The sequence below is a fragment of the Trichogramma pretiosum genome, unplaced genomic scaffold (genome assembly GCF_000599845.2).
Source record: "Trichogramma pretiosum strain Unisexual culture from Peru unplaced genomic scaffold, Tpre_2.0 scaffold77, whole genome shotgun sequence".
NCBI lineage: Eukaryota > Metazoa > Arthropoda > Insecta > Hymenoptera > Trichogrammatidae > Trichogramma > Trichogramma pretiosum.
In genome coordinates, this window is record NW_019641667.1 from 466,013 (window position 1) to 484,196 (window position 18,184).

General features: G+C 41.2%; 2 protein-coding genes across 2 annotated transcripts in view; both read right to left on the bottom strand.

The window, feature by feature from the left end:
- LOC106648624 (ecdysone-induced protein 78C) overlaps positions 1–14,874 on the bottom strand; it is a 106,144-nt gene extending 91,270 nt beyond the window's left edge. Inside the window, exons 1-2 of the mRNA XM_023460314.1 lie at positions 14,231–14,874; positions 8,748–8,830 (exon numbers count right to left, since the gene is read on the bottom strand). Of these exons, the coding sequence (XP_023316082.1) occupies positions 8,748–8,830; positions 14,231–14,316 (169 nt within the window). The 5' untranslated portion in view covers positions 14,317–14,874. The remainder of the gene's footprint in view (positions 1–8,747; positions 8,831–14,230) is intronic.
- A 1,070-nt stretch (positions 14,875–15,944) lies between these two features.
- LOC106648512 (probable deoxyhypusine synthase) lies at positions 15,945–18,001 on the bottom strand. Its single transcript, XM_014365443.2, has 7 exons — positions 17,548–18,001; positions 17,187–17,461; positions 16,900–17,118; positions 16,636–16,831; positions 16,453–16,556; positions 16,249–16,374; positions 15,945–16,174 (listed from the first exon to the last, which is right to left on the bottom strand). The coding sequence occupies exons 1-7, from the start codon at positions 17,972–17,974 to the stop codon at positions 16,076–16,078; spliced, it is 1,446 nt and encodes a 481-aa protein (XP_014220929.1). The 5' UTR covers positions 17,975–18,001; the 3' UTR covers positions 15,945–16,075.
- Between the last annotated feature and the right edge of the window lie 183 nt (positions 18,002–18,184).

The window sequence follows — 18,184 nt, forward strand, 5'->3', positions numbered from 1 at the left end:
TAGAAAGAACTTTGCCTTACTCCTCTTTTTTTTCTTATACTTCTTTTCTTTCTCTCTGTTTCTGTCTCTCTCTACGTTGCCGATTATGTATACACGCGGACGCGTACTCGTTCTCGCGTACACACAGCAGCAGCCTCGTCTTATCATGAATATCTTTTTGCAAAAAGCTGCAGAGTTATATACGTATGTATAAGCGAGCGAAAACTACAAAAGGCATTTCTCTGTGTGTGTGTGTGTGTAAGTGTGTGTAATATACGCGGAGCTCGACTCGCGAGCGCGTAGGTCCTTTTTTTCTACTCTCCTCTCAAGGGTATAAGGTTTCTTTCATCGATAAGCATTTCCTTTTTTTATTTTTTTTCATTCATTCTCGCTCGGCTCGAGCTCGAGCTCGGTGTTGTATTTATTTATATATATCCGATAGACAACACGATGCTCTCGAGCGAGCGAGCGGGCATTTGTCAAATTTTTTCGTTGTTATATATACACACAGCCTTTACACTCGTCTTCGAGATTTTAATAAAGCCGGAGCGCGAGCGAGTACGGGAATAACAAAAAAAAGGAGCTCGCGAGCTGATACAAGCCAATATGCCTGGTCGTGTGTAATGACTATTTTTCAAGAGAGAGCCTAGATGCTCGTGTGGAAACGCATGGCATGTGTATACATATACACAGACACACACACGCGAGAAAAGGGATAAAGGAAGAATAGCAGCAGCGGCAGCAGCAGCAGCGCCAGAAGGAGGAGAGTTAAGGCTTAAAGCGAAGAACGAAGGAGATGAGGCAGGCGCGCGCGAGGCGGTGTAATGAACCTGCTGCCTCTCTCGCGGTGGAAAACCGGTTACGCGATTCTTTTCCTTTTTTCACGGAGCGCATATAGATATATATAGCAGCATATACACATATATATAAACGACGAGCGCTCTGCGCCAGGATAAGAAGATGATGGAAAAAAAGGAAGCTATGTATACCTACGCGTACATACACATGCGCAAGGGCATCTGTGCGCGTGTGTTATTTAACAAAATGAGGGCTAAAAGAGAGAGAGAGAGTGTGTGTGCACGCGTGCATGACTAAGTTTTGTGTCTCGGGGAATTTTTTCCCCCTATGCCCGTGCCATGGAAAATGTAAAATTCGCTTTTTATCTCGTGCCGTAATAACTCTATATGCAGGGCTCGAGGGCTGCTGTACTATCTAAGCGTGTGCAATCGAAGCGGGGGCTCTTCCTTTCTCACCGCGATGAAAAACTACGGCAAAACGCCATGCGTGTGGGCCCAGCTCTCGTACTCTTACTTTTTTTTCCTGACAATCCTTTCCATGTCGATCTCCTCTTTCTCTAAGATTTTTTTTATCGCTGATTAGATGAATCAGAACGAGTAAATAAACGGCGAGATATTCGTCGTCGGTGCATGTAACATATGATTTATCGAAATGAGAACTTGAAAGATGCGCAACCATTACCATTTAATTCAGAGACGCAAATCGAGCGAGCTTCGGGGCTTGCACCTCGTTCAGGCATTAACAATAATCACGTCGACTGGGATAGGCGGAATTCCTGTTACGTTGAACGACACTTACTGTACTTATACATTTTATGTATTTTTTTACCATTATAATTTTACAGCATCTTGTAACCGGATATATCACTGATGTAGAATACTCGTGACAATGTATAGAGTCAATTAGAAAATATTTGTTCAGTTCAAACTCGTTCGCGGAGAAGCATTGGGATGAAAATTAAGGCCAGTTTGTCCATGTTATAACTTCTTAACCTTGATAATGGCCAAAATGTCCAAAAAATTGCCATTGAAAATTCAACGCTTGAATCAGTTTTCAACCACACTGTATATATGCGATAATATCGCTGGCTCGACCGCTAGATGGCGAATAACTGAGTTTGCAAATCTGCAAGTGGCAAAGTCATCGATTAATTATATAAGTCAAAGCGCGTTTATCACCAAATAAGTTCTGTCGTTGCACGTTTACATTGACTTTGGCTAACAACGAAGAAAATTCCTTACTTTGAGAGAACATTGAAAAATTCATCGAAGTAACTATCGTATCTACACACCGGAGCAAGTTTGAGAGTGCTTACACTGAAAAAATTTTTATACCCAAATCCAGCGAAAGTGACTAGCTGGATCAGCAAAAGATATTTTGCTGCCACGGCAAAATTATTTTGCTGTTGGAGCAAAAAATTTTTGTCGCGGCAGCTATATGATTTTGCTGGGACAGCAAAAGGTTTTGTCGTGGCAGCAAAATATCTTTTGCTGATCCAGCTGTCCACTTTCGCTGAATAGACTTGGGCACAAGGACACTCGTAACCAATCGACTTGCTTTGGAAGTCCAATGCATGGCACAGAATGCGTAAGTAACGGAGAGCAACGAACATCGCCGAGAGCCAGCCGAGGCAAATTTTTAGAACAAGTTCTAAATGTATAACTCGGAGTCGGTGGCGGCACACTTTTATACACACGTGAGATGTTATTTGCTGGCATGTTTAGTCACTACACGCACAAACACAAACACACATTGCAAATGCATGTATACACACACAAATGATCACATACTCACACAAATGTGAACGATTCGATGTCCGTTACAACGCGACTTGACATCGTCAAATCGCACACGACACCAAGTTGCACAAACAAGGATGCTCCGCTGACCGCCACTCGAAGGTACAAACACACACACACACATACACGCGCATGAGTGTAAACGAAGCAACACGCGCGCGAGCTGTCGAGTGACCAGGATTCGTATAAGCTGACATGGTGCAAGACGGTCGAAAAACAGTCAATACTAAGTGTTTCTGCATTTTGGGAGTAACGACAAACGACAGACGTGCTGGCAACTCGGCAGCTCGTGCGCGTGTTGCTTCGTTTACACGCATGCGTGTGTGTGTGTGTGTATGTGTATGTGTGATTGTACCTTCGAGTGGCGGTCAGCGGAGCATCCTTGTTTGTGCAAATTGGTGCCGTGTGCGATTTGACGATGTCAAGTCGCGTTATAACGGACATTCGAATCGTTCACATTTGTGTGAGTATGTGATCATTCGTGTGTGTATACGTGTGCTTGCATAAGGCTCTTGAGTTGCGATCTCGTCTCATGCAATGTGTGTTTGTGTTTGTGCGTGTAGTAACGAAACAGTGCGAATCCTTTTAGAGATCGCTCTGAATCGCAACAGCGATGTGTAGGCCGACATCGTATGGGTGAGTGTGTGTGTGTGGCAGCAGCAGGCTACATGCCAGCAAATAACATCTCACGTGTGTGCCGCCACCGACTCCGAGTTATGCATTTAGAACTTGTTCTAAAAATTTGCCTCGGCTGGTTCTCGGCGATGTTCGTTGCTCTCCGCTACTTACACATTCTGTGCCATGCATTGGACTTCCAAAGCAAGTCGATTGGTTACGAGTGTCCTTGTGCCCAAGTCTATTCAGCGAAAGTGGACAGCTGGATCAGCAAAAGATATTTTGCTGCCACGACAAAACCTTTTGCTGTCCCAGCAAAATCATATAGCTGCCGCGACAAAAATTTTTTGCTCCCACAGCAAAATAATTTTGCCGTGGCAGCAAAATATCTTTTGCTGATCCAGCTAGTCACTTTCGCTGGATTTGGGTATAAAATTTTTTTCAGTGTACCGTGTCAGCTCAGCAGTTTACATTCCGGCCGTAGATATAAGACGGAAGACAGTCGCTCTTCGGTTTTTACAGCCGAACGCGAAGCTATCGAGGTTTCCTTGATAAGTGTTGCCCTCGTTAAGCGCATTAGAGCGCCTTTCCTCACCATATCGTATAGCGTCGAAGCGAGCCATCTCATGACGTCAAAAACTCGCAACTTAAATACACTGATTCAGCTTGTTTCAGCTTCACTCAATGTAACATATAAATTTTTTAATAAAACGTCAATAGCGTTGATACAACTCGCCGGGACGACAACATTTTGATTAGGGCTGTGCGAGTACTCGAAAAAACTCGACTCGTCGAGTTCGAGTTTTTTCCTCGAGTTCGAGTCGAGTACTCGATTTTTTGAGTACTCGAGTTTTTTCGGGTACTCGCGTTTTTGTCGAGTACTCGAGTTTTTTCGGGTACTCGAGTTTTTTCGAGTAATCGAGTTTTTTCGAATACTCGCAATATATTTAAGTTTTAAGTGAATAAATGATGAATTAACAGTCTCTAGACCCCTCCTTTTGTGTGTACGTGATTGTAAGTGTAATGAAGTGCGGTAAAATTAAATTATTTTCTTCTTCCAATCCAATCCGCTGCGAATATCAAACTTATAAGCATGTACACACAAAGAGAGGTGGTCTAGAAACTGTTGATTCACCATTTATTTACTTAAAAATTAAATACATGGCGAGTACTCGAAAAAAATCGATTATTCGAAAAAATTCGAGTACCCGAAAAAACTCGAGTACTCGAGAAAAAATCGAGTATTCGAAAAAATTCGAGTACTCGAATTTTCCCGACTCGACTCGAACTCGACTCGAACTCGGCGAGTCGAGTTCGAGTCGAGTAAAACTCGAAAAATCGGATACTCGCACAGCCCTAATTTTGATATTAAAAAAGAAGCACAGTTTTGTCTATTGCTCAATCTTCCAGCTGCTTGCGGTCTTCACTGAAAGAAATTTAGAAGCATATCTCTCTCTCACAGAGACCATAGCGCTCCAGGCACGCTGGTAGAAGAACTCTATGTGTTAGGAAACGTTACTGGCCAAGATTGGGAGCGTTTTGATCCCTAACGTAAGAGACCGTACTCGTTTTGCGTGTGCTTGACGATATTAGGTGAGTGGACAATTACAATACCGATGCGGTGGTATCGAAATTATCTCACAAGAGACAAGCGCGCGCTTGTCATGGGATCAAAACGCTCCCTAGTGAGATTAGATTCAACCGAGAATGAGGAATGATAATGGTCCGCCACTTTGTAGCGTAATGTGACATCGTGAGACAAAAACAATCCAAAATTTTTTTCAGTGTTATGACTGTTGAAGCCACATGAATTTTACTTAGTCAAAGATCGCAGTTAAAAAAACAAGGAACGTTACACTTTGGGTTATATTACATTGGACAAAAATCTAGCCACGAAGTAACGAGCATTTTTACAAAGAAATCGTTGATATTTTTTCCTGTCATAAACATTTTGACGGAAGCTAAGTAACAATGAAGTTTATGTGAAATTTGTATCGATCGATCGCTTGTTAAACAAACGAAACGCTTGTGTTAACGAGCCTTCTCGTAACAAAAAAAAACTGGCAAGAGGTAATGCACCACTGTTATAAATATAGCCATTTACTTTTCGCCTATTGATTAGCAGTTGTCGTTTACTAAACAAAGTCGAATCTCGAGAAAAGTTAACCTAATGATGCTACTACTTATTTACACTTACTGCAGCGGGAAAGAATTTAGATTAAAAAATCAAAAGTCCACCGAAGAGTATTTTATACCTAAATGCAGGAAGAGCAAAAAAATCGCACGTGTATTACGCACAGCCTCGTATACTTGTTACTCGCGTGTTATATACACGGTATCTCGGCTCGCTTTTTCGGGATTAATGTCCGCTGCAGCAGCAGCATTTTCGGAACGTGTACATATAATATATACACCGGACCGGACCGGGCCATGCTATACGCGTACACACGCGAGAGAGAAGAGAGACACGCTTTATTTGCTTACTTTTTTCGCGTTCGTCGACGCTGCAGCGCGACTTACCCCGCGAGTATATAATACGCACACACACACTTGTACCTATATACGTTTCGATTCTCGGAATGCGCATCGTTTCACTCGTTTCTTTTCTTTATTCTTCTCCTTTTCGTCTTGTTCCGTATACGCCGATTTCGCGCGAGCTTTCGACGCGAGCTCGGGGAGTGCAGCGCGTGGCTCCATCGATCACTTATATACACGCGCGAGCTACGTGGTTTATAATGCATTATATTCGCGGCCGATAGCCGAAATATAATCGATTACGTGCCATTATCGAGAGGTGTACACAGTGCGCACAATGAATAATAAGTCATCGCGAAACGAGCATGTATAATCAAGCTTATAATGCACCATATAATACTGCGTAATAGACAAAAAGTCAATTTAGCTATGCATGGAGGGGAGCCGCTGCCTCCTGGTACACGTCAAATGACTTATTACCGCACATATTTGAGAGACTCTACCGCCACCGCCGCAGCAGCAGCAACCGAGAGTTAGGCTAAAACTATCAAAGAGCCTAGGCAATATTCCGTATGTATACAATGTGAGCCTCGCGCGCGCAGCCTAGGAAAACTTTCTCTCGTTCGTTAACTTCGCTGCCTCTTAAATTTAAATCTATCCGTCTCATTAAGGCTGTATGCCGGAGTGTCGCAGCAGCAGCAGCGCAAGCTGCAGCGCGAGGCGCTATACATGTATATATTTACACGTTCTAAGTATAGAAAGCCATAGAGTCGGCTTATCTAATGTAATACGTGTGTGTACGCCTGCATCCTACACATACGTATATGCATACAGCAGACGATACCGATCTTATGGATATATAATATCGCGGCACACGATTCCAATACTCCTCCTCCTCCTTCGCCATCGGCTTTTTTAACGATATCTTTTTTTACTCCGCGAGTCCGAGTGAAACCGGATAATGCTCGTTTCGAGGAGAGAGAGAGAGAGAAGGAAAGACGGATTTAATGCTCTTGCACTATTGGGTACGGTTTTAAAAGGAGAGATAAAATTTAATTATCATCGCGGATTGTGCGCTGCTACATGCCGAAAATCGAAGCACTGGAAAAGTGTATAAATACACAGAGTCGCGTGGATACATAATACAACACTTTCTCGCGAGGGATTGAATAGCGATTTTTTTTCGTTAAAAAAAAGTCTTAAATCGCGCATCATCGCACCACTACCTATAACCACTGAACGTGAGAGATGCTCTCAGCATATCCCAGAAGCGGAGGTTTTAGGTATTATTCCCTCGCGTCGATGCATGGTTAAAGTTTATTCTCGCGCAGCAACTCACGTACTACTGGATCACGTTTATATATATATCGGACTTTTCAAGCGCTTAAATTGCCTCCGCTAATATTGCGATCGAAGATCTGATTAGACGTTTTATATATATTACACACATCTATACGAAATAGCGATCTTATCGTATTTTCTACCTTCCTTCCATCTCCCTTGCGAAAAAGCTTTATAAGCTATATATTCCTTCTCTCTCTTTTCTTTTAAAATGCATGAATAAGCGTAAAAGTAGCTCCACACATACACAAGCCAATACCGCTAATACGATTTTCTCCTTGTTCCTTATAAAAAAGATTTCATTTTACAAATGTGCCTTGATTTTCTGTAGACAATTTTGTAAGAGCTTATAATAATTACGCCACTCTCTCTCTCTCTCTATCTCTCTACCAGAGTCATAAAGAGATTACGTAAATCTCCGTAACGCGTTACAAACGAAATTAGTCGTGGTCGTCGCTGCTTTACGCGTGCTGCTGCGGGAGGCGCCAATTTGCAGAAATACACGCGAGGGCTTAAATACGAGAATCCAAAAAGTAAAAGAGAGAAGAGAAAAAAAAATAAGGCGAATGAGTAAAACGACTGTAAATTCAATTACGCGGAGCTTCCCGCTCGCGAAGAAGAAAAGCGAAAATAATACGTAAGTGTATTCGTGTGTATACCGTCCGCACACAGACACGCATCGATCCACAACCCCTCACAGAGCCGCGAGCAGCATCAGCAGAGGTTCTCAGTTTCCACCTCTGGCCTATATGTAGTATAAGCGCACAGTAGCGTCATATACTTGAGCTTTTCCCGAGCAACGCGAAACTCGTTATGTACTCTCCTCCGAGCGCAGATATAGCCAGCTATATACTACCACTACTGCTGAACTACCATCTGTGCATACACAGCAGCAGCAACAGCAGCAGCCGCCTCTGCTATAGCTGGTGCACAGACTCATTTTTTGTAATGTTTTCGTTATAGTATAGGCGGTGGTGGAGGGTAGGTATCTATATACTCGAGCCTTTTTTCTCGCGAGCCGCGTGCATAAAAGATATGTTATATATATAACTACGCGAGCTACGCGTATATATGAAATAGAGAAAGAGAGAGAGAAAACTGTTTTCATTATAGCAATGGGATGAGAGGACTTGGCTACGTGAAAGTATTTTTCTTTTCCTCTTTTTTCTTTTTATTCAGCATCGTGCATACACCACTATACGCTGTAAAAGAGAAGCGCAGCTCGGAGGGCGGGGAGTTTTGTTTTTCCCTTTGAACCTCGCGATGAATGGAAACGCATCTTCGCGTGAAAATTCAATTAATTTGCGCGAATATAATGTACGTAATGTAATAAATATAAATGGATCTACGTCGTCGTGCCGCTTGGGAACTTTTGACGTTTGCCGTACCGTCTTGTATATATGATAATATCTAGGACGCCAACTATTAATTCGAGGCTTCCGCGTGGGAAGGGGGTGACTTGGCGTCAAGCCCATTATACACCCTATCAAACTTATTATAAAAAATGATGATCGCTGAGAGCGCAGCGCAGTAGTGCCTATGTTATATATAATACGGAGTCTGCGAAGGCAAAGTTACTTTCCATGCTGTTCGATATATCACCGGGTGCGAGATATACGATATGAGAAAACTTGGGAGGGCGAATTTTATGGGCTATGAGTGGTGTATATATACGGTATATACCACTCGATGTTATATTGTAATATATATAGATATATATGTTGCTGCTTCCTCTCTTACCGTTGTTGCGCAGGATCGAGCCAGGACTGGTGGCCTCCAGAGGGCTGCTCGGCAGCTCCTCGCTGCTCGGTTCCCTCTTCACGCTGCAACACGGAGAAAAGAAAGAAAAACAGATTATTATCAATATTTATACTTGCAAGCGCGAACAAAGTCGGCATTTGTTGGTTTTTGAAATTTTGCAGAAATGATAATAAAAACAAGGGAGAAAGAGAGAGAGAGAGAGAGCTGTCTTATCATTTGCGGCAACTTTGTCACCCCCCTCTTATACGATTTACTTTGGAAAAGTGCCGCGAGATAAAAAAAATCTGGATAAAAGCGCAGCTAAGAGAAATAGAGCATCGCGCGGGCATTTTTATATATAAAATAAACTCTGTGAGCGGCTGCGCGCACCACTCATCGAACAAACAAAATGAAAAACTTTACGCACACATCCGAAGACTCGTGCGCGACGGCTCGAGGCTTTTCCCAAGCGACTACCCTGCGCTACTCTGTGCGACTCGAATTTCAAGATCACACAAAGTCTTGCGCAACTCGCGCGCTTGTATTAGTGTGTACAGTGGAAATCGCATAATTTTAAGTTCTGGGATCAATATTTGGTCTCGAAATGTGTGATAATTCTAATTTTCTAGTAACCATGTGGTTCGATTTTTTTTCAATTATGCTACAGTAATATGTATTTAATACTCTCTAATATACTCCGTACAAGGTAAACTGACCGATTATGCCATAATCAGAGCAATCATGAAGAATCTTCAAGTGTCAGTTGAGTGACATGTAAAAATTAATAAAGAACAACTCACGAATTGGCTCTTACTTAAATCTAGAACTGTACTTTTTCTTTTGTGGTCTTCTAGAATTCGAACTCGCACCACCTAGCGGTAACTCACGTACCATTTGAAATTTCGCTCAACCGGAGTAAGGCTAATAACCGAAATGTTGCCGAAAAGATTCGTAACAGTATTGAGTGTACTTCTAGGACTCTAATTTATAATTAACAAACATTTAAACAAAGTTAAAAGTGTTAAATTTGAATTGAAATATCTGATAACTCGAAAATTTTTATTTAAAAAAACGATTTGTGCGATGTTTCCTTCGATTGATGTTACTTTTTTAAACGTTGTTTAAAATGAAATTTGGTTGAAACTATTTAAGCACTTCAAATTATACGATAATTTCAATTAAATGAGTTTGAATTATATGACTTTCACTGCGTGTACGGACCACGTATGTTCTACACAAGAAGAGAAGTTAAAAAGTTATCTTTAGACGTTTTTAGCTCTGTCAATTTTGGCGCTGCATAAATCCACCCATATCTGATTTATTATGAAGGTACACGGCAGCGATGGTACTGCGTCGAGAAAAACGTTAACGTGAAAAGGCGCTTGACCTATTTTCAGGTCCAATTTACAAGTTCCAGACGCTTCGGTTCATCTCGAAAAAAGTCTAATTTTTGTAACACGTTGAAGAGTTACTTATCATCTTCGACGCGTTTTTTAAACCTCAACTTGGATGAGTGCGACGCATTAATTTTCTAGATCTTAGTAGGTCGTATCTTCTAGACTTTTCAAACGTATGGTTAATATAAATATGTAATTTTGCAGGCGATGAAAATGCCCATGCGAAAATAAGATCTTTTCTAATTTCAAAAACAAAGGCCGGAAGAAATGTTCAATATTATGCGATTAGTATTAATTTCTCATCAAATTGTCGTTCTAAGGTCATTTAAAATGCACTCAATGATTTTCACAAAATTGGAACAGAAAAATCGCCAAAAACATGCCAACTATAATGGTAACGTATTTTAAAACATTTCAAATGGTCATGGTTTGGTTATTATGTCATAATTAATATTAAGCATTTTTACCAACGATTAATGAAATAAATTAATATTCGAATGACTCAAAGAATATCGTTCATTCGAACCGCTATTAGTATATTTTGTAACAAGTGCGCGAAGCAGTTGACTCATCCAGGAGTTGTTTTCACCCGAGCGTAGCGAGGGTGCAAAGACTCCTGGGTGAGTCAACTTCCTCGCGGACTTGTTGCAAACGATATTTTTTAACTCTGCTTGCGAGAAACTAGGGTTTTCTGACGATTTAAGGTTAGAAAGCCCGTGTTTCGCGCACGCTGTGTTAAAAAATTAGTAACACGAGTTAGGCCATTTAAATAAAAAATTTTCCGAAATAAAAGTGAATAGAAATATCAAAATTGCACTTTAAGAAAGCCAATGAACACTTTGCAGCATAAGAGAGATATGAGTGGTATCAGCGTTAGACGGAAAGGTGTAAAAGGGATCGATCGTTTTTACGTTTTTCCGTCGAAGCTTTATTGTTTCGATTGACCTTTAAATTTAAACGTCTGTAGCCTGGAAATCGGTCTCGAATCTAGGTTAATGCTTTTTCTCTTTTAAAGTTGATTTTTCAACTGTTTGTGATTATGATAATCCAAACAAAACATTTATTAACAGGCTGATGGAATTTGTATGATTTAGATTTGATGCGACGACATAGACATTACTTCCAGCAGAATAAGTCAGAGTAAAAAGATATATTTTTCGGAATTTATATCACATAAGAAAATTTTTTTGGGGTTTTAAAATATCAAGAAAAGAAAAAAGTAAAAGAATTAAAAAGGTGATAATTAAACAATTTTAGTTTGTTTCGTGATTCATGAATTATTAAAGAGCTACAACGAAAAAAATACCTTAAAAGTATTTTCATTATGCATTTAGTAAAAATCTTAGAAAACAAGTTCGAAAATATTTTATATTTTCCGAGATATTTTCGAAAATATCTTATATTTTATATTACAGTACCCTTAAAATTTACTAAAACCAGAGGTTTTTGTTGCATAAAATATATTTACAATAAATGTATATTTACAATAAATGTTACAATTTTCTCAAAATCAATTTAATGATATAAGTTTATTCACTCGATAAGTTTTTATATAGCATTACTTAACAAAGTATTTCGCAGGCATATTATTATTACAAGTGAGTACTGACTTTAATACCACAGGTTATATGGAATGTATACTAGACGACACACGTAGGAAAGTTTTAATTTTAAAGAGTTCAACGAACTAGATGCAGAAAAAAAACTATGAAACACGATGAAAGTTATTTATTATAGTTATTGATACAGTACAGTTGACGATAATCGAGTTTTTAGGTCGAGTCAGTCCCATCGCTTCATCGTCGTTCTCGAGGTCGAAAAAAGAAAAAAAATCGTCGGAACTTACCGACACGAGTCGAGCGATATATTGAAAAAGGTATATCCTACTACGAAGGTGTCGCGAGAACCGAGAACGCAATATAACAAAGGAGATCGTGGCTCGCGCGAGAAACTCGTTATCCTCATTTTAATCGATTAGATTCTATTCGCGATGGAATTCGATTAGTCGTGCCGTGCCGTGCCGCAGCAGAGGTGCGAAGGACGACGACGATAGACGTTTCGATGGGTGTCACAGCAGTTCTGCAGCGCTCGTCAACCTCGTCGCAGCAATATAATGTTGTGTACAAATTTAACTCGATATACTCTCGTGGTTCGTCGCGTTCGAATGACATTTTTTAATGGGTATGATAAATGGGACGGTCGATCGATGTTAAAATCGATTTTTTTTGTATACAGGAAGTAGATTTAATAGATTTTTAAAACAGATTATTATATATTATACAAGATCCTCGCTATTCTCTCTTCCGAGATACATTTCAATAATTTCCATTCGATATCGTTACAATACGTGCCCCGCTGTAACTCGAGAAAATCAGACGTGTGTTACGATCTCGCGATACAACAACAATCGAACGCAAACGCGAATCATCTCACGCGTGCACACGTCGATAAGCGAGATGCGGGACGGATTATAAAATTTCCTCTGCAAAGCGTGTCCTCTCGACGGGAATTTTCCGATACACAATTCGTCTTTTTTTGTTTTCCATACGTATCGGCATCGAGCCGCGCAACCCCTACCACTTGATCCTTTGCCCGGAAAGTCCAGTATACATATATACAGAGGCAACAACATCCAGAGGATAATGCAAATAAGTTACGAAACGTACACACACACATGTACATACATGCATACAAACGAAGTGGGAAACGCGAGGGAAAGGGAAGGGGGCACATCCAGAATTGCAAAATAAGGCCGCAACGAAGCGTTAACGCTCTGTGCGGCTATCGCGAAGCTCACCTTCCAGCACACTCACACACAGACACGTATATAACGTAGTGCAGGTATGCATTCGTATGTATGTGTAAGTGTACAAGTTGGAACCCCCAAAAGCTCCCTCGCGCCTCCACATATGTGTACACACGCGCGCGCGAGGGATATAGAGAGAAAAGCGAGTAGAGAGAGAGGTCTAAAGCCTCCAGAGAAATCAACGTGTGCGAGCGAGAGTCGAGCTTACAAAGCTCTGCTGTGTATGTGTACGCCGCGTGTAACAACGCACACGTATTCGTAGTAGTAGTAGTAGTACCCTCTTATAACCTACCTACCTACCTACCACGTCTGGTACGTGCGTGGTGTGCTTTTACATCTTTAATCGTTTTCGAGAGAGAGAACGAGAGAGAGATAGAAAATATATGTATATATTGTATAAGCAAGTGTGCTGCTCTGGTGGTGCTGCGCTCCGAGGCACTTAACGATTGCATTATTCAAATCATTACCGCCGCCACCACCCCCGCTATATGTCTGTTACTCTCTCTCTCTCTCATTCACTCGCGTGCGTGAACGTTATTCCTTCCTCTTCCTCTTCCTCTATCTTTCTCGTTCTCTCGCTGTTACTCGTCGTATTTGAGTTATGTCGTTACATAATTCGCGAGTTTTATCATCCCTCCTCTTCCGCCTTCCTCTTTATACTCCAGCACACGCGGTATACACGTTATTTATTTCGGACGTTCGACCATTCGAATATCTGTCTACGCGCGATTCGAATATAGGTACGTAACGTGAACGGTCGAACCGCACGAGCGGCGATCGACGGCGATTTGGTAGCGGGTAGTTACAGTGGCGGTGCACACGCGTGTCGTTTCGTACGTCATAATATCGTCACCGAGCATAGCTGCTAGATTAATAAATAAACAAGAAACCTAACCCCCCGCATTAACGGACGGAGTTTAATTGATGCGAGCGCGCAGGGGATGATAGACACGAATTACACTTTTTTATTATTTGCGTAACGTCGTATACCGACTAGATGTGTAATAATGTAGCGTATAGCCATTCTCTCTCTATCTGGTCTTATGCAGTTATAATAACCGGAAGCTACTATAGCATCGCGTCGCATTGGCAGCAGCACGTATACACACGCGCTTGTGTGTACCACATTTATGTGTATCGTATTATTCTCTCTATCTTATATGCACACTTTATAAAAGCCGATATATACGATATACGCGTCTATATAGCAGTGGTAGTAGGAGAGAGTAAGCAAGCAAGTAGTGGTGGTAGTAGTAGTAGTAGTAGTAGGCGACACACACCTGATGAAGGTCGTGTCGGCCGAAGGGCTGGATGGAGCTGGCGATGAGCTCGCCGTGGAGGCCGTGTTCGTCTCCTCCACGTCCATCATATCTCATATCTTCCTTGATTTCCTCTTCGCAGAAAAACAAAACAGAACACTGAATTTTCAAATTAAATGATAATAATCACGCACTGCAGAACTGATATATATTTTATTACAGAACACACAACACTGATTTATAGGTAGCGACGACGACGACGATCACGAGCAACCCCCCGCGCGCCCACGCGACTTCCCGCCGTTCTTCTTCTTCTTCTTTTTTCAGCTACTTCTCTACTCTCTATACAACTTGACAGATTCGATTGTGCTACCACTGCTGCTGCTGTGTATACACACGTGTGTGGGTGTGTGCATTCGAGTACTTGTAATAATAACACGCGTACAGGTATACTTGGGAGCTTGCACACATGGACACATATATGCAAGCTGCTGCTGCACACAAATACACAAGAGGGAAACGAGTTTTAGCGAGGGTGGGAGAGGGACAAGACGTCCGTCCACGACGACGACGATGCACAGCACGACGGGACCCTATCTAGTAGTATACGAGGGAAGGAACCGCGAACGCGCACGTCAGACGACGACTGCTGCTGCTGCTGCGGTGGCTTGCTTGTGGGCAGAGAGAGAGAGAGACGCCCTCCTCCCTTGCGGCGCGCACACGCGAAGGCTGCTGCTGCTTCTGTGCAGAAAATCGCACAACCCCTGGGATTTGTCAGACTCTCTCTTTGTGTATGTATGTATGTGTACGTATATAATGTATAGTGTGTGTGTAGGGGTGCCTCTCGCCCGCCACCACCACCACCACCACCGTCGACTGCTGTTGCGACTTGCGAGGGAGGAGCAGCGTTGTTAGAACGAGCCGCAAACATGGCTGCCTCACTGTTTTATCGACTCGACTTCGTTGACTTTTTCGGTGTAGCCAACTTATGAGTGCGGGCAATTTCAAATATACTTTGTAAAGCATACACTATAACTTGTACATGTACACGCGACTATTTCGTTGTTTTTTCAGAAAAATAAATAATTCATCCGATGCCGTTTATTTTTTAAGAAGTGGTATCGCTCACCACGGTAACACCATAAATGAAGGACATTATTCGGCTTTTTTAAATATTGAAAACGTATGGTATCACGCAAATGACGATACTGTCGAAACTAAGAATTTTGAACAGTTAAAAACAATCATTGAAAATGATGCTTATATATTAATCTATGAAAAAAAAATAAATTAGCTGTTGAAACGAATTCAAAGAGTTTTCTTTATTTCTAAACTTTTGTTTCCAAAAGAGCGTGTATATACACCTGCACATGTTCGTGATTCTCAAAGTTGGCTACACGTAGAAAGTCAACGAAGTCGAGTCGATAAAACAGTGAGGCAGCCATGTTTGCGGCTCGTTCTAACAACGCTGGGGAGGAGAGAGGACCTTGATTTTTCGTAAATACCGCGCCACCTGTCGCAGCTCTTCGCGTAACCGTCCGTCGTTCTGTGTTATTGTTTGCAGCTCTCTCATGCGCTGCTGCTGCAGTCGGACTGAGCCGCGTGTTATCAGTCGAGTGGCTTCTATCGATTTTTATGCGAGATTCTCGCTTCCGTATGTGTATCAAGGGAAGAGGGATACTATTTTTTTATAATAGATTTGTGTATGCATTATTTCTTAAGAAAAACAAATTTATTCGTTACTTCTCTACAAAAACTGCTCGAAAAACGCCGTTTTATAATTCAATTTTATAAAAAAAAATTTCATCGTTATTGCCAGTATTTCATAGTAATAATAATAATAATACAAATCTAGATAAAGTATATCTAAACGGTGGTTGAAACGCGCATTTTGTACGACACAAAATGACGCACGAACGTTTCGCCGACTAAAATTGGGAAGATCAGCGATGCTTCGGCGTAAATCTGAAAAGTAAAAAATTACTTTTAGTATTAAAATATCTTTGATCGTTGTTTTGTTGTTTAACAATTATATGTACCTTTACTGCTTTAGAGTCTTTCTTTATTTTTCCCCATGAAACTGCTTCATCAGGCCTTGCTCCGCTATCGCTACCATCGAACTCGTTGGCTGTATTTAAAAATACTCCAAATTCTGCACCATTCCTCTGTAAGATAAATTTTAGATGGATATATTTACTTGAAGATAATAATCTGGAAATTATTTACATCTTATTGATACATACCATGAGATTCGCATTACAAATGTGATGCTTCACTACACCTCCTCCAATTATAATGACTCCACTTCTTATTGCTTTCATGGCTATTGTATTGATTCTTCTCAGATCTAAACACATAATAAAATAATTATTAAATCAATTTAAAATCAATTGCTTGAAAAAATTTATACTAATAACAATTATTACCTGAAACAATGTCTATGACAAGGCCAGGATCATTTTTGAACGAATGGAAATACATCATATCTCCAAGACTTCCGTCAGTTAATGCAGGACAAAATACTGGAATTTTATTTTTGGCACACCAGTAGTATATAGATTCTCTATTATTTATTTCTTCTCCTAGCCTAGCAATTACTTTAGACGGGGTCCATAAGGTACCCTGAAAAATTGATGATTATTAAAATGATACCAAGATATCTCACTAAAAAATTATGTGAATGATCATACTTTTTCTTTTTGTTCTTCTAACATTTTATCTAAAATTGGCATGACCCAGTTTTCAAAAAGGCAGTAGTTATCATTAGGTACTAGTAAATTGCCTATTCTATTGATACCCCTATCCCTGAGGGTTTTTCCATCCAAATGGAAATCGCCTACAAGAGTTGGGGCTAAACATTTAATAAAATCTTCTTCCACACCACCCGCAGTTGTGACTATACAATCGATCTGTAAAAACAATAATAGTTTTAATAACTATGTATTATAAACAGTAAAAAAAAACAATTTTAATTTACCATTCTGTGCTCGGCAAGAAATCTTATGGTTTCTCTAACACCACACGATGCCATATTCGATGTGTAACCTAAAAATATAGTGCAACCATGCCTCCTCTTGATAAACTCATCCTCTTCTAAATTGTCCTCTTGATCCGGTTCGAGTGGTATTCTACGAGCCACGAGCATTCTGAGAATTTCCTCCACCGCCAGTCCAAAATTTGTTGCTTGGAAGCCAGAGTGTCGATAAGTTCTGAACAGGGCTGAGTAATTGATTCCATCGTTAAAGTCATAACCTGCAAAAAAGATTTTGATATTATCATGAATTAGAATTATGAATTGTGAATTAGAATCATTGAAAGAAAACGATATGGATGCATACCTTGAACGGATGGCGTTGAGGTTGGCAGTGGAGCACTGTGTTTCAGTACATTGTGCAGCAAGGATTCAGGCACTTTGTTTTCACTCTTTTTGGGATCCAACGCACGTGCCTCGTCCTTGCCTTTGTCATCCTCGCTCTCTGTCACTTTACTATCGTCTTTTTTCGACTCGACAAGCTTCGTCGACTCCTTGGCTGCTGCAGCACTCGTTGCACTGTCGACGGCATTGTTATTCGACGCACCGGTGGCTTTACTGTTTTCTTTTGTCGTCGAAGCCGCGGGAGTAGTAGTAGCAGTGGCAGCGGTGGCAGTGTCAGTGGCCGTGGTGGTGGTTGTTGTTGTTGTTGTCGTTGTTGTCGTCGCTGCCACCGACGACGATGACACACTGTTATCGTGCTCGTGTCCGGTCGAGATGACGGAGTCGCACATGTTTGAAAACTTTTCAGCCTAATACACTTAATAAAAATAACGCCGCTTGCACTGTACGCCCGGTGCACACACACTCGCACACACTAATTTGTATTTTCTACGACTGCCTCGCCCAGGTAAGAGCGGCGAGTTTTATAATAGACGTCGAGACCGGGCCGACTGTCATGAGCCTGGAGTTTCCTAGCAGACAGTAAAAGACGCCGTGTAGAG